This window comes from Montipora capricornis, chromosome 6, assembly GCF_036669925.1.
Source record: "Montipora capricornis isolate CH-2021 chromosome 6, ASM3666992v2, whole genome shotgun sequence".
Lineage (NCBI taxonomy): Eukaryota > Metazoa > Cnidaria > Anthozoa > Scleractinia > Acroporidae > Montipora > Montipora capricornis.
In genome coordinates, this window is record NC_090888.1 from 18408879 (window position 1) to 18418878 (window position 10000).

The following is a 10000-nucleotide window of genomic DNA, read 5'->3' on the forward strand; positions in this document are numbered from 1 at the left end:
GGGTAGTCAGTGGGGTACGCACAGGTTATATTTTGGCGTCAGAAATGTAAATATTACACAGTGGAGAGGACATCGACACAAAAAAAAATGCATAGCTGTAGACGTTTTACTACATGGTGGGATTGTGACACTGGAAGAGTCCAGGTTTACGAAGAAAACGCGAACAAGAGGGGCCGGAGCTTTTCGTGTAATTACTACCGGAAGCGAAAGTAATGTAACAATTTCAAAATGTATTTTCAAGGAAGATGCGTTGAACCCAACGAAAGGAAGGATTGTGGAAATAGTGGCCGGAAATGGAAACGCAGGGATGGTAACAGTTTCTGACAGTTTCCTGGAGAGTAAAGTAAGTAAAAGGGTAGGTCTGTACATATGTCGCAATAATCGCATCAATATATTCAACGTTACACTCATCTCTTTTAGATATGGATTGCAAATATTATCACGTCGGAAAAACGGCTCTTTTCCGGTTGATATTTACATTGATAATTGTTCTTTTGTTAATAATACGTATGACACTTTGGTCAGTTTACTTGATCCAACGTCAGTCCACATAGCTATCAGAAACACCCGGTTTACCACGAGCAACGAAGCAGTGACATGGGACGAAACTCGCAATAGTTATGCTATTCGCTTAATGATACCACCACTCAAACGTATCAATTTCTCAAAGGCGGTCATCGAAATTGACAATAATGAATTCCACCACAGACCACCCAGTTACTTTGCTCTTTTATTTGAAGGGCCGAAGCATGTGATAATCAGACGTTCTCTCTTTCGTAATTGTGTCTTCGCTTATCGACGAACATGGACAAATAAAAAAACGGGTTACTTCTACGACACATCAGCTGGCGCCATCTCTATTTTATTAAATCCAGACAAAGCGCGTAATTTTGGGTGTGTCAACACTGGAGAGACACACCCCTCATGGCACTACAACAGCCATGTACTGTTTGAGGATACGACTTTTGTGGAAAACGTAGGAAATCAAGTTGGAGCTGTCTATATCAGCAATGGTAACACCACGTTTAGAAGATGTACTTTTCGCGACAACTTTGGCATTCATCATACTGGACATGTCTATTCTGCATTTGGAACAGGCCGCGTAGATTTTGTAGATTGCTCGTTTTTTAGGACAAAGGGAAGTATGACAGCCTCAACCGGCCGCTCGTATAATGCAGGTATCTTCCTTTACTCTGGAAGCGGAGGTCCTGTAAGACTTGAAAACACGTCAATGATATCAATTAAATTTAGCAGGAGGACTGTTCCAGTTTTTGATATCTCTAGTGGGGGATTTTTTGTCATGGATAAAAGATCGAAGATACAGTGTAGCGAAGGACAGGGGCTTTTATTGGAAAATAACACGCACTTTGTATACACAGAAAAAAACAACAGTATTTGCATATTGAACACTACAGTTTTGAAGTATTCTTGTAAAGCCTGCTATCCTGGTTATTACAGCCTTCAAACAGGGGTTTCAGAAGGCTTAGCCGTGACCTCCACTCCTGTGTGCCATACATGTCCCTTCGGAGCCACCTGCATTGAAAGTAACATTGCTGCGAAACCAAATTTCTGGGGTTATTCTTCATCTAGCCGTCCCCAGGAGCTACAATTTATCGCCTGTCCGGAACACTACTGTCCTTCAACTGTCTCAACAGTTTATAACAGTTGCCAAGGAAACAGGAACGGTACTCTCTGTGGACAATGTGCAAAGGGGTTTACTGAGACCCTCTTCTCAAGTAATTGTCGCAAGTTGACAAAATGCAACGACTATTCTGTGTGGGTTGTGACCGTATTGTTAACGATAACATTTGCTCTTTATCTTTTGAAAAAACCTCCGATACTGCACATCCTGACAAACCAAATGTTGTGGTTTAAGAAAAGAGAAGAAAATCCCTCGGGAGAAGAAGTAGACGGCATTGCTAGTGCTGAACATTCCGATACAGGCTATTTAAAAATAACGTTTTATTTTTATCAAGCAGCTGAGACTGTGATGGTGGTCCCTATAGAAGAAGTTATTGGAAAGATTCCTTTTATCCACTTTGTAATTTCTGCTTATAATTTTCATGTCCAATCGATCAATCAAGACCTTGGCTGTCCATTTGCAGGACTTACCGCAACAACAAAACAGGCTCTCCTTTCGTCTACAGTATTTTTGACTATGACTGACGTTTTGGTCATTTATATTGTGCATTCTGTTTTCAACGTTTTAATGGGAAAGGGAAAGCCGTCCCTCATTTGTTATATGGCCGTTGTAATAGAAGTGCTGTTACTTGGGTACGAGAGGCTTGCAGAAACGTCTTTTAGGCTAGTGCACTGTGTCTCTGTCGGATCTGAAAGAAGGCTTTTTATCGATGCAAATATCCCATGCATGCAATGGTGGCAGTATCTTCTCCTTGCTTACATTGCATTTTGCCTGGTTCCTTTAATCGTCGTCCTCTACTGTGGATCTTCCAAATTATACAGATCTTCTATTACAGCAGGTGAGTTCCTCGCTGCTTGCATAATTCCACTGCCATTTCTTTTGTATTGGCTGGTCAAAGAAATGTTGAAAAGGAGAGGCCAGGATTCTGCTGAGCAGCATGTAGTCAACAAAGAAATTTTGGCCATACTCCATGGTCCTTTTCGTCCACCAAATGATAATGACAACGGAACACTTTACTGGGAGAGCGTGATGATCGGTCGAAGGTTCATTCTCCTCGCTTGTAAAGCGTTCATCACAAATCTTATGTTACGCATGGTCTTCCAGGCAGCAGCATGCTTGTTGATAACAATCCATCATGTTTGGAACAATCCTTATCGATATCCCATGGCAAATAGAGCTGAAACTTTGTCGCTGGTAACCATATCTTTAATTGCTATCATCAACCTGGCAAAAGCAGCCCTGTTGTCATTTGGTATCACAATTGACGGGCCGAGCAAATCCAGTCTGAAAGCTCTTGAGTGGTTTGAGGTGTGCGCCTTGGCATTTGTCCCAGCGTTAGTGTGCATGTTGGTGACATTTGCTGTTCTCTCTCAGCTGGCGAGGTGTGCGCTTTTTCTATTCGAGCATTTTAGAATCTTTTGCTGGAAGTTCTGTTGCTCTCCGTGGTACACAGACCAAGAGAAAAGACCTCTCCTGCTTATTGCTGAACAGAACATACACTGAGGATAAAATTATACTTTGATCGCTAATTTGTTTGACTCGATCATGGTGTGATACTGGTGTGGTATTATAAGATTTCACTTGCGGTGCGTCTATTCGCGAAGTAGAGCTATGTGGTCTTCCATTCAGAAGTTTAAAGGTTACTTTGTAGACAGCAATTTTCCGTGGAAATTGAGAAAACTGTTTCTATTGACATGGAACGTAGCTTCCTAAGCAGAAAAAAAGCTAAAACTAATCAATAAATTGATTTATCGGAACGGAACCAGTATTTTGATTACCTTGGCGAGAATAACCAATCTTTGATACTGTTGTTGTGAAACCTCTATTCTGTAGGTCTCTGTAACCATTACAAGAATGTGCAAAGTCCGTGATGGTAGATGTGTGGAGAATTATAAATGTCGGGATGAAAACAAATCATTTGCACTGAGACCCAGAATATAGATATCCCAATCATTTGACGCGCGTTTACGACGGGGCCGAGGCAAATAATCAGGGCCCAGTTGTTCGAAAGCCTGCTAACTTAATCCAGGATTAGCGTAAACTTTGGTTTCGTGTTTTCAACTTTTTGCTAAAAGTTTCTTTTGTTTATTTTCGTTTTTCAAGATTGACTTTCTCTGATGTGAGTAAACTCCTTGGTTAATTTTTAATCTAGGATCAGCGTTAATAGCCTTTTGAACAACCGGGACCAGGCTTTTTACGTCAGTTACTTGCAATCATTGTTGTATATACTACGTACAAGTACAGTCACCGGGATGTATATTTAACAATTATTCCATGAGCGCGCGTTGGATATGAGATGGTAAATAGCCAACGAGGCGCGTAGCGCCGAGTTGGCTATAACCACTGTCATATCCAACAAGCGCGAATGGAATAATTGTTTCATTAAATTCTTTAAAGCCCAAAAGTTTAGAAGTACGAAATGTGAGCGAAAAAAGCGAGAAAATCTTAGCGAAATCGAAAAAAGTTGATGAAGATGCGATGTTGTGTAGTACCTCGTGGTCAGACAGACGCAGGCTCATCACAAAAACATTTCTTACCTTTTCGCGTATCTCTAAGCTTCGAAAGTGATCCAAACTTTCCGCAAAAACGTTTTTCTTTTGCTTTTTACCGAAAGAAATTTCGCTTTCTGGCGTAAAGGTTTTTACTTTAGCAACGCTAAGCGCAATCATTTACCATATAAGGTCAAACTAAGGTATATGAGCTGATAACCGAGATTGAGTGAACCAATCAGAGCGCGAGAATTGCATTATCCGAGGTTGAGAATTTAATAATAGCATTTAATCTGACTTGTATCTTTTCAAGTTCCTCGATAAGGGGCTTTTCGATCTTATATGCTTTTAGATGGGTAATATTTTTTTTAGATAGCTGCTGCATTGCTTTTTCCTTTTACTCAATTTTCATAGACCAAGATCTAATAACAGGGCGCTAAGTACTAGGAAATCAAATTTGTTTTAGGTTATAACAGCCACGTATTGGGGATTACAAGGTATAGGGTCGGTCGCCCAATATATTTTTGCCGGAACTTGTTCCTAGAGTGTGCCGACCTTACAATCATGAATCATGTAGTTCAGTACGGTGATGGCTGAAAGGGATGGTTACCAATCAACAGTATGATTGTCTGTCATGTACTACCATTTGCAGTTCTATTTGCTTCCATCCTTGAAGCGTGAATAATTTTACGCGAAGTTTTACTTTTCAAACGTTAACGGTTTGTCCGGTTATGTATCACTTTTGACCAATGAAACGTTGGCGGCTATGTTGTGAAATTGACAACGTTTTTGACAGCATACCAGCATGTTTTGTTCACGTGCTCTCAAAGTTCTCAGGTTTTTCGTGAGAGCGTTCGGGTTTTGCATGACCGCCCTAATAACGTCTTTGCTCGTTTTGTAATGGGCACAAAAAAAAAGTTTGAAATGAGATAAATTACTACCGTGGAGTCTGGTATACCGACGCTTCAAGGATGGACGCAAATTGGTAGTAAAGTGTGCTACCCCTCTGATTTCGTGCACCAAGTACACATGATCAACCAAAGGGGCAAAGGGGGGCTGTTACACGATTGTCACTTTAAGACTATAGTTATTACTCAGGGGCAGGATAAATGACGCTCATTTTGTTTAGGTTATGTTACGGTTACACAGATACATACAAAGATCTCTCTAACACAATTGTACTTTTGATGCAAACTTTGTTTTGTAACGTATTTTGGATTTGAATGTTTAAAAAGCTCCACATGGAGGACAATATTGTAGAGGGTTTGTTCAATGTAGCCAATCCACAGGTGGCCCAGAGTCGGAAGGTAAACAATTATAAGGATTTGTATGGGAATCTCGATAACAGACTGAAAAATATATTTACCCGCAAAAGTTCTCAATAAAAAAGCCGTACTTTATTGTCATGGTGAATTTCTTGCTTTTTGTGTGGTTTTTTGCCTGATTGAATGCGATTTAAGCGACTTCTCAAATTCCCGAGTCGTCACTCTTCCCTAAATAAAGGAAAGGCTGGCAACTCATTTCTAACTTACCTCAGATCTCGCCGAAAAAATTCACACTTCTCCGGTATCAGTCACGCTCAAACTCCGCCGATGGCTACACGGATAAATTTACTTCCCCTTGACCAAGTTTCAAGGTCCAGCGAGTATCCATTGCTGAGAAACTGCGAAAAATATTCGAATTTTCAAACTCCTTCGAGGCTCGCTAACAACCAATTTTGACACGGCTGGTCAACGGTTCACTGAGCCTCCATACGGTGAGCGCAAACCTACGCAAGTGTACCCATAGTTGGGCAGAGCAAAACAAATCCCAGACTCGTCCCCAAATACCTGCCTGGGGTCATGTTCGAGTTTCTAAATCGGCGAACGATATTGAAAGTTCCCCACTGAAACCTTAAACACAGCTCCCATCGCTTTGGCTGCCCCACCGCATGTTATAAATCCGGATTTTCATCGAACTCCGTAAGTACTGAAGCTGTTTGGATGGAGTTTGAAACGCAGTCGAAGGTATTTACTAGTGTATGAAACACAATCCTGTTTAATTTTTCATCCGTCAAAAACTCACATTATCATGACTGCAGAAGAAATTCATTTGAAAAGGTCGCTGCACCTTTTCAGCCTTTTGGACACATTTTTCTGTTGAGAGTCCAGGGAAAATGCCATCGTTGAAATCATCTGTGCTTTGTTTTTGCGCTTCCCGTTGCGTTGAAATGTTCAAAATTATTTCTCACACCGGTGCGCTGCATGCATCAAGCGATATCGATCGAAAACCAACAATTATTACTCGGAATACCTGAAAGGTATCCGAGTTACAATCTCGCTTGTCTGTTTTTTGGACAGTAGAAATTACGGTGCGGTGATTTCTTTGGCTCAAAGCAATTCACTTAACAAAACTATACTTTTTCCAACAACAACAAAAAAACAGCCGTGGTGTCGAGTGACATCGGACGAGGGGATTTTTGCACGCGCGAGGCTTCAAACAGCTTCAGTACTTACGGAGTTCGATGAAAATCCGGATTTATAACATGCGGTGGGGCAACCAAGGCGATGGGAGCTGTGTTTAAGGTTTCAGTGTGGAACTTTTAATATCGTTCGCCGATTTAGAAACTCGAACATGACCCCAGGCAGGTATTTGGGGACGAGTCTGGGATTTGTTTTGCTCTGCCCAACTATGGGTACACTTGCGTAGGTTTGCGCTCACCGTATGGAGGCTCAGTGAACCGTTGACCAGCCGTGTCAAAATTGGTTGTTAGCGAGCCTCGAAGGAGTTTGAAAATTCGAATATTTTTCGCAGTTTCTCAGCAATGGATACTCGCTGGACCTTGAAACTTGGTCAAGGGGAAGTAAATTTATCCGTGTAGCCATCGGCGGAGTTTGAGCGTGACTGATACCGGAGAAGTGTGAATTTTTTCGGCGAGATCTGAGGTAAGTTAGAAATGAGTTGCCAGCCTTTCCTTTATTTAGGGAAGAGTGACGACTCGGGAATTTGAGAAGTCGCTTAAATCGCATTCAATCAGGCAAAAAACCACACAAAAAGCAAGAAATTCACCATGACAATAAAGTACGGCTTTTTTATTGAGAACTTTTGCGGGTAAATATATTTTTCAGTCTGTTATCGAGATTCCCATACAAATCCTTATAATTGTTTACCTTCCGACTCTGGGCCACCTGTGCCGAGAGTAGGACATTTGATCAGAAAGAAGAGGATGCAGTCTGTATCGTTTAGAGGTGAGTAGTTTAGGATTTTTCGCTTATAAGGCAATTTGTCCCTCCCCCATCTTTCACAAACAAAATGGCTAATAAATGTTTTTTTTGGGGGGGGAGGGGGGGGGGTACTCACAATATCCCTGCTCCAAACCCTTAGAGAGAGAACTTAAGGGCAATTTATGTGGAACTAAACACTTTCAGTAGAGGCAGTGTCACTAGCAAACTAAGTGTACGTAGTGTTGTCAGTTAGAAAATCATCCTAATGATTTCATTTTACATGCACTGGAACCATGAAAATTAAAAACGAAGTACGATTCTAATGCAACGAAAATTGTATGAGAGTAAGTGCAATGCAATAAGCCCCACTCGATCACCTTGAATAACTCTCGAAAGGCGAATCGACGGGTTATCAAGACTTTTATACCTGCTGACAATTTTATTCTCCTCCTGTTCTGCAAAGGTGACAAATTTTCCAATCCGTTACACAGAGCGATACATCTGGAAATGTGAAACTAGCTGCATTGTTGGTTACCAGTCTCCCGTCGCAGCTCAAAAGTGACGGGTAACAAAATAGCGAACGGAGTGTGATTTCTTGAAGGACATTTTCATAGTGTAGCTCTTGCTTCTTAACTTCCGGATTTTCAGCCCTTCGAACTAAATTCCACGTAGCTTGAAAATTTTCTAACATTGATTTTTTCAACAAATTTTACCATTGAAAGATGATGAGTTAGTGATTTCAGAAATGTAAAAAAAAAAATGGGGGGGGGGGGGGGGGGGTCACCGACTGCGGAAGAACACCCTAAATCTGAAAAATCCGGCTTCTTTTGCGGATAAGGTCACAGTGTCTGTAAGCCCAAAAATATTGCAATTACATCTTTGAAGTGAAATGTTCTCTACCAAACTTTGTTTGCGTGGACCCATCAAGTGAATTAAGTTAACTGTTGAGGTTCCTTAAAGAACAATTTCGCATTTAGCAACCACAGTTTCATGCGCCTTGCACCTGCAAGATGGCCGAGTTCCGAGGACAGAAAAATTGAAATTTTTTTAACTTCCCACATTGCTTTTTTGTTCATTTTTGGACAATGTGGAGATAATTGTAAATAAAATTCGTTTGTGAAAAGAAAAGTAGGGGTCACTGAACATCCAGGTTCGTTAAATCCAAGCAAAGCTATAGCAATGGCCATCTGCCCTATCATTGTTCATTTTAGTACCTAGCGCGCGCGCTCGATGCATGACGTGGCATGTGAATTTGCGTGCGCTGTAAGGATGCGCAGTAGCAATGGGCGCGAACGTCCTTAATTCAAGTACAAGTTTAAGGATTAATTACGAAGAATAAATTCAATATTGACGTAGGCCTGAGTAATTCTCATACTCGAGTCTTAACGAGAAACACAAGAATGTGTGTCTTCCTCGATTTTTAATAAGTTCGAAGAGTAAAATCGTAACCTGTTAAAGACACATATATGGACGACTGAAGTTCGATTGGCAGGGTATTTTTCGGTTTATTCATTTACTAGTACGCTCCCCACATTACTCGCAAAACATATAAACCATATCTTTTTCACCATTAACATTGCGTTTTAATTGAAGTACATCTGCGTACTTTATAGACCACTTTTACATTCTTTTGTATTTATGTTAATTAGACCTACTGCCCTCGTTTTAAAACAAATATTCTTTGAAATTTGCTAGTCGTAGCGAGGTTAGTAGGGCTTATTAGCATTGAAACAAAAGAATATTTTATTTGGCCGCCATTATGAAAGAGGTCTATATAGATCAATTCTGCTACATATGCAATTCTCCACGATAAGAAACGTTTTCTTGTCACAATCATTTGTTTCCTAATTCCAAAAATTGCATATCCTTCAAAAACGCTCGGAACAGGTCCTCCTCACGGTTAACCTCACGCCATATAAATTCTCCTCCCTTATGCCACGTGTTGGCAGACTGACTCCCATTTGCCTCCATTTTCCCTCAATTTTATTCGTATCGTAAACGTCCGGGTTCATAAATTCCACTGAGTGGTTTACTGTTTTAGGTCCATACCCGTATTTCTCTAAGTTTATAAAGCCCTTCCATCAATCACTGACAATTGCGCATGCTGTTCCTTCCTCGGTCCATTCCCAGATATGGCTTGCAAGCGTCGCCTCCGTTCTGTCCTCTACCGTTAAAATGAAGCAAATCATTTTACATTTTATAGCCGTTGTGAAAACTCCGATTGCACCATCATCAGTCGTAGCCGTTGTGAAATCTCCGATGACGTAATGGTGTCAGTCTCTCTGGAACTTTCTTTGGGATATGTATGGGTATGAACGATACGATAATAACACTATTAACAACTTACAGCTTTGTTTCTTAAAAGTCACGTTTACATTTAATTGGTTTTTTACTGGGTTGCCTATGGGCAAACCCAGTCGAGGTCTGCGTTTAGTTTGTTTGTTTTCTTTTTTTTTTTTTTTTTTTTTTGTTTTTGTTTTTTTTTTTTCCGTGTCGGTAAAAGTCTTGCCTGTCACTCCCCTGGTAAGTGTTGCCTTTGTGTATAGAGCCTTTTGCGGGTATTTTCTTAGGATCGAGAGGGTAGTGGAACTGCGTAGATTTCTCTGGTGGACACAGTAGAATCATCAACTTAGCCTGCAATGGCGTCGAAAGTCATGCAACGCGAA

General features: G+C 40.8%; 1 protein-coding gene across 1 annotated transcript in view; it reads left to right on the plus strand.

The window, feature by feature from the left end:
- Positions 1 to 4929, plus strand: part of LOC138051690 (uncharacterized) — a 10885-nt gene extending 5956 nt beyond the window's left edge. The window contains exon 2 of the mRNA XM_068897950.1: positions 1 to 4929. This exon is cut by the window's left edge and continues 1186 nt beyond it. Within this exon, the coding sequence (XP_068754051.1) occupies positions 1 to 3145 (3145 nt within the window). The 3' untranslated portion in view covers positions 3146 to 4929.
- Positions 4930 to 10000: the final 5071 nt, after the last annotated feature.